Source organism: Chaetura pelagica, unplaced genomic scaffold (genome assembly GCF_000747805.2).
Source record: "Chaetura pelagica isolate M959 unplaced genomic scaffold, ChaPel_1.0 scaffold363, whole genome shotgun sequence".
Lineage (NCBI taxonomy): Eukaryota > Metazoa > Chordata > Aves > Apodiformes > Apodidae > Chaetura > Chaetura pelagica.
Window position 1 is genome coordinate 672,653 of NW_009952720.1, and position 6,739 is coordinate 679,391.

Consider the following 6,739-nt stretch of genomic DNA (forward strand, 5'->3'; position numbering starts at 1 on the left):
TCTTTCCCTTAACACTTGGGAGCGACCCTGGTTGTGAGTGGGACTCTGTTTAGTATCGGGGTGCAGAGCAGGCACCCCTCGTATTTGGAGCCTGCCTGATGCCATGTAATCTATCAGAATGGTATTAATCCCACTAACGCAGCCGCCATCTGGCCCTGCTGCCAGGCCGGCTCGCACGAGCCCCCGTGATGGATGGCCTGGGGAATTGATTAGTTGTTGTGCGAGACAAATGAACTGTTTTGGCAGAAAATACCAGAGGTCGCTGCGTGTGGTCAGGCACAAAGGCTGCTGAATTTTAAAGAGCTGCCTTCCAGCGTCCATTGCAAGGATGCTGCTTCGGAAGCAGCGACGGCTTCTGAGATGAGCCCAGCACTCCGGAGCAGGGTTGGGGTTTTATTCTCTCCCTCCAGCCCCACTCTGGGAATGCCAACACTGGAAACGAGCTCAAAGCTGCAGACGTGTGGGAGCCAACGTCCTTGCTGTGTTGGGAATGATGGGCTGGTGCTGCCTGGCAGATGTCTGCTGCTTGCTGGGCTGTGCAGCCTGTGTTGAAGAGCTTTCCTGGTTGTGTGGAGCCCAAGCAGCCCCCAGTGTGCTCAGCCGTGGTGTGTCTCAAACAAAACACCTGCGGGTCCAGGCAGCTGGGGCTTGGGTTGTTAGGGTCGTGGGGTTTTTTTTCAGTCCAGTGTTATTTAGAAATGGATGCTCTCCTGGTGATGCTTAGCAAGCAAGTCCCTGACTTCAAGATGATTGCCAAGTTTATTGCTTTCCCCCTCTTTTTATTGTCCCCGGAGCGGTGACCCTTTGGGGCTTTGCTTTGTTGTGCAAAGGGGCGGCTTGGCTCAGGCCTGCCTTCCCTTTGGGAGAGCACATCCTTTGGCAGAGGGTCTTGTTTGGGGTTTTCACAGCCACCTCCCCTCTGGTGCTGCCACTAATCTACTGAAGTGCGTGTGGCGACGGGTGGGGAATTGGATGACACGTGTCTCGCAATGTCCCGGCTGCTCTCAGAGGACAACGCGCGGCTGTGCTGGCAAGTGGGCAACACTTCCCCCGGGACGGCCCGCTGGTTCCAAATAAACTTGAGTTATGGATTTATTCAGCTTGTAAAACCTCAGCTGGCATAAATAATTGAGAAAGCAAAGGTTTGTCTGTGGTGGATACCTCGGGGACCCGCTCCTGCCTCCCTCCCTCCCACCACCCTTTCTTATGAAAATGATCCCAGTTGCACTGGTAGATAATAACAACACCAAGCAATTAAAAGCTATGGGTGGCTGGAGAGAGGAGAAAAGGTTCAGTTAATGAGCTTTTCCTCTTCCTGTGCCCAGGAGAGCCTCAGAAGTGACGAGGCGATTAAAGCGAAGAGATAATTATAGATTATGTGAAAATGGGTCCCTTGGGGCTGGAGGGCCTTGACATAAACAGTAAGTGTTGTGAGTGTCTCTCTGCTCCCCTGCTCCGCTCCGCCGCGCTCCCGCTCGCTCGGCAGCCCCGTACCCAGCAGAAGGGTGAAGCCACCTGTTAGTGGCACCTGGGGCCACTGGGACAGGGCTCAGACCAGCCCCTGGAAAAGGGGAGAGGACACCCAAGGTAGCACCTGATGGCAGCCCTCTGCCCAGAGCTTTGTGCTGGAGGTAACCTGCGAGGGGGGAGGAAGGGGACGGGGCAAACCTGGAGGATGCTCTCTGTGTGAGGGCAGAATATCTGAATTTTAGGTCTTTTCTTTTTCATGGTGGAGTCTGAGTGGCTGTTTAGGAAGCAAGGAGGTTTACAGCATTCCAGTTAAGAAGTGAGGGCTGATTAACCAGTGGCAGATCTTCTCCATGAGCTGTTTGAAAACTCAACACGTTTTGGACAGCTTATGAAGAAGGCTTGCCAAGCCTTCCAAGCCTGGGAAGATATAGTCTGTTTTAACTCCCTCCGTGTCCTTTTATTCAAGGATGGGAAAAGCAGCCCATGTGTTAGCTGCAGGCAACAGGTATGCTTCACCTGGGCATCAAATCAGAGCTAGCATCTCTTACTGCCTATGGGGGAAAGCAGAAGAAAATAGCTTTGAGAATTGAACACTGGGGTTTTTAGGGACAACAGAAGCCTTTCTGGCCATCCTTAGGAAACAGATACAGACACCTTTACTGACAGACAAGTGGTTGCTGACTCCTTTTTAGCTGAACAAAAAAAGCCAGTGCTTGTGTATCATGCAAACTGGCTTGGGAACAAAACTGCACCTGAGTCTTCCTTTTAGCTACAGGTTTTAAATAATTGTGCACATCACCATTAGGTTGAGTTTCATGGGCTTTCCCATCTGAAGATGTCTTATTTTTCCTTAAATTGAGATATTTCTGAAAATACTGACAGAAGTGCTGTGGGTTCCCCCTGTCATAACATTATCTGAGCAATGTCTTTGCAGTGTCATTTTTTTATTTCTGATGTGCTTCTGTCTGGTTTTAGACTGTTTCCACCAGTTTCTAGGCCTTGCTGCTGTCTTGTACCATTTTTATGTGGAGTGCAGATTCCTGCTAAGAACTGGTCTGATAAAAAAGATGCATACATCCTTTTTTTTCTTACAGCTAATGCAGAATATGTATAGATACACATGTGAAATAAATGGGGGGATGACAACCTGAGTTGCAAGATATTCAAGCTATGTTTCTTGTTTGCCCTGTGTGGTTTTGAATGCAAAGTCAGCAAATAACAGTAAACTGTCTTTATTTCATCTAAGTAGAGGTTTTTCCCTATTATCAGCCCCTCCAAAAACTGGGTTTTAAATCCTCTGAGCTCTTATCTCATTTTCCCTTCCTGGCTTTGACACATGACTAGAACAAATTGTTTTAAATGTCTAGAGTGCAACTTGACCTGACTACTTTGTTTGCAGGTAAAATAACTTCATTATGACTGTATGGACTTCCTTTAAATCTATTCAGGAAAAGGACTAATTTATTTTTGTTAATATTTATAGGATAGTTGGAGATAATATATGCTAAATTATTTTTTAAGAGTGCATCAGGGTCAGAGGAATGGTTCAAAGCTTAAGAAATAAATGCAGAGTAGAAAGACGAAATTTCCCAAAACCTTATCCTCAAATGAGGAAATGGCTATTCTGGATTAATTCCATTGTGGAGACTTCTGAAAGGAAAGTGTTTTTTTGGAAGGGGGATATATAGAGCATTTGCAGAGGTGGTTATTCCAGAAAAGCTAAATCATATCCAGATAGCTGTGTCAGGTTTCCTGCTTACAGACAAAAAATATTCTCAGGAAAAGACTAGAAGTCTTGTCTGGAGGCTTGTCAGTAGGAAGATGGCCTGGTTTTGGTACATCATTGTTAGTGTGCATACCCTGTAGCATGGTCCCCATGGAGCACAGTCAGTTGCTTTATCAATGCCTTATACCTTCTGGTACCTCCAGTGATGCTGTGTGAAATCTGGCAGGGCTGAGCTGCCCAGGCTCTGCAGCACCTGGAAGTGCCAGCACCCCATCCGACTGGGTGGCATCACTGCCAGGACTGTCACAGCCTGAACTCATGCTTGTGGCATGGAAAAATCATCTAGGAGTAACTGAGGGTGGTTGTGGACTTGCCTAGCAAAGACACCAGACTCTGCTTTGGTGTTACAGAAGAAAGCAATATTTAATAAAATAAGCATGTGTGGCTGTGCAGTAGGGAGATGCTGCTGAAACCAACTTACTGCACAATGTTGTCTGAATAGCAGCTTCACCCAAAAGGCTGCTTTCAGCAGCCAAGGTGAGGTGCTTGAGAGGTTGGACTAACAAGGTAGGACTAGAGGGACTTCCCAGCATATCAAATCAGCCCTTGTTAGTGGGGGCAGACGTGCCTCATAACCTGCATCATGAATCTGTCAAGCTCCATCTCAAGCAGCATAAGCTTTTTGCCTTTTCTAATCCTGCCATGAGATGCTTTTTTTTTCTCCAGGTTTTCAAAGTAATTGCATCTAAAGCATGCAGTGATATGCTTTCCAGGAGCTTGTGGAGTGTACAGAAAAGACCTCCAGCAAGTAAGTTCATGAGAGACTGGTTAAGAAACTGGAAGACTTCTGTAATGTCCTTGGGGTCTACACATGGAGCGTGAAATCTTGTGCAGCATGCAGCTCTGTGCTAGAAAGGTGCAAGTCAGCTATGAGGAAGGACTGCCTGTGAGCTAAGAACAGGGGTGATGTGCAGGAGAATGATGCTACTAGAGGAGCAACACAAGAGAGAGGTCAGAGGAAGTGACTTCTTTACAGGAAGCAGCACTTTGCTGCAGGAACTGAACACCAGCACTTTTGTCCCCACATTTTGCTGGCACTGAGGAAGGAAACAGATGCTTGAGGTCTGAAGAACAAATGTTTCATTTTTCTTGGGACTATAGGTCCAGGAGCATAACTTTCTTTGTAAGCCATTGCTTGAATGCAAATAATGTTCGTGTTTTGCTTTTCCTTGCTCTGACATTCTTCAGCCTGTGAAGTTCAAGAGCAATGCAGAAGAATGGGAGGAGTACTGTTGCCTTATAGCACCTGGGGATCAATTCTCCTTACACAGCTCTGTGGCATTGTGGAGGCTGTTCTCTCCTGCCCAAAAGACCTGCAGTAGAACAACCTCCCTGGGTGGGTCTGACCTGTTCCAGCAACCTCCTGTTTGTTTGAGGAATTTCCTTTGAGGCTATCAGGTCAGAGTTCTGCTCAACATCCAGACTACCTTCAGATGATTGAAAACTGGGGATTTCATAAGAGGCAACTACTTTGTGTTTTAACTCCTGTGAAGCTGCTAAGTCTGTAGCAACACTGGGTTCATTTGAGCCATAGTTTTAATCTGTAAACTAAAAAGAGAAGGTAGTATGCAGGCTTTGGGTTTCATTCTAGAAAAACCACTCACTTCTTTACTTCTCATAGGAACACAGTTGTATCAGTGTATCTATACCTACAGGAATTACTGTAGGTGTCTTGGGCTAGTATGGCATAGCCCCTGTTCCATAGGGAAATCAGCTGTGTTGGAGTAAATAACTGTCCATTGGCATAACAGAATGGACAGTAGTACAGTTGTACTTTCTCAGCAATACTGGTTTCAGTAACTTCCCATCATTAGATACGTGAGTGCGGAGTTGTCTGGCAAGATAACAATGTTTTTGTTCTGCTCTGTCCCTTTGCTAAAAATTAATCACAGAAAGCTCTTTTAATGTTTTAAGAGTCTGTGAAATGTCTTAATTTGGTTAGAGGTTCTGTTTGGCTGGTGAGAAGTTTTAAGGTGTCTGATGCCAGGGTTCTTCTTTTAGTTCTAGAATTAGCTATAGGTGTAACTCAGGTGCCTGTGACACCACAACTTGTTGATCTTTCTGCCTGCAAGCAGGCCTAAGGGAACATGTGGTGATGTGCTGGTCCCTCTGCATGCATCAGCCTGCTGCTCTGAGCAGAGATCATGATCCAGCTTTGTTTAAACACTGTCAACCCAAAAAGGAGGGGTGTGATTGGGTCACTTGAGGGCTGGTAAACAAAAGACAAATAAAAACACCACCACCAAAACAAAACAAATAACCAAAACTCAGTGGTCAGATTCCAAGACAAACACCAAAGATTTAAGTCCCTGCACAATTACTTATCAAAGAGTGCTGGGTCATGTCAGTCAGTCATGTTTTAAAGCCACCAAATGAAGTCCTTGCCCACTGTTGACCCCTTCAGATACAGAATACAAAGTTGTAGAGCTTGTCATTTAGAGAGGCTGAGGTATGAATGAGTTAAAGAGCAGAACAGAGTGGAAAATGACCTGGAAAATATGACTGTTAAATACACTCCTCTGGATGCAGCCTGTAGCTACAGAAATCCTTAAGCCACTGAGTTACCAAAACTGGGAGGATCTAACTGGGAGCAGTTGGCTTTGCAGGACACTGTTTCTTCTACTTTTTTCTCCAAGCCACAGCTTGTGGCCACTGTTTGAGCTGGATGGCATCCAAAGGGCCTTAGGACTGACCCAGAGTGGCTGTTAGAAGTTTGCATAACAGGGAGAATAGGAGCTTAAGCCTTTTTTCTTCTGTGGGATTGCAGTGCTTTGTATCAGGACTGAAACATGGGGTTTGGTGGCTAACTGTTTAGAATCCCTGTGCCACTTCACAGGAGTAAGCTGACCTTTACCCTGGCATGATATTGTTAACAACAACCTTTGTTTTCTAGGAAGCAGGATCTTCTGTCTCTTACCTTTGGGGGGGAAGGAAAAACCAACCCTGCATGTACAATATTAGGCCTCTGTTTCTGTCCAGTGATACTATTAAAACATCTGTACCAAAGTTAGAGCATAAGATGTGCATGTAGCCTTTGTGCTGTGCAGTAACGTGGTGCTTCATTTGCTTTTGTTTCCTGAATAGGGAAGAGGACAAGAACATTTTTGATTACTGCAGAGAAAACAACATTGACTATGTTACCAAAGCCATTCGATCAAAAAAAGTGGACGTGAATGTCACAGATGAGGAGGTATGGAACAAAAGATAAAGGCCATCTATCTTTTAAGTGTTTGATGTATTAATTCAGTGCTGCATCTTGTCAAAAGTCCATAGTGAGGATCGTTTTAAGAAGGTACTGCAGCAGTTGGAGAAATACTTGGTCCCTGAAACAGGGATAATCCATTTGAAAATAGCTTTCCACTGAATTTCTAGTAGTGTGGATGCAAGAACTGTGATGCTGTAACATATCAGAAATTTACTGTCTGTTATCAGCAATGCCAGCAACCACTTGCAGAATGAAGTCTTCTGAATACCCCCCTTTCC

The 6,739-nt window shown here is 45.5% G+C and overlaps 1 protein-coding gene across 1 annotated transcript in view; it reads left to right on the plus strand.

The window, feature by feature from the left end:
• ACBD6 (acyl-CoA binding domain containing 6) overlaps positions 1-6,739 on the plus strand; it is a 101,267-nt gene that overhangs the window by 45,220 nt on the left and 49,308 nt on the right. The window contains exon 6 of the mRNA XM_009994667.1: positions 6,341-6,446. Within this exon, the coding sequence (XP_009992969.1) occupies positions 6,341-6,446 (106 nt within the window). The remainder of the gene's footprint in view (positions 1-6,340; positions 6,447-6,739) is intronic.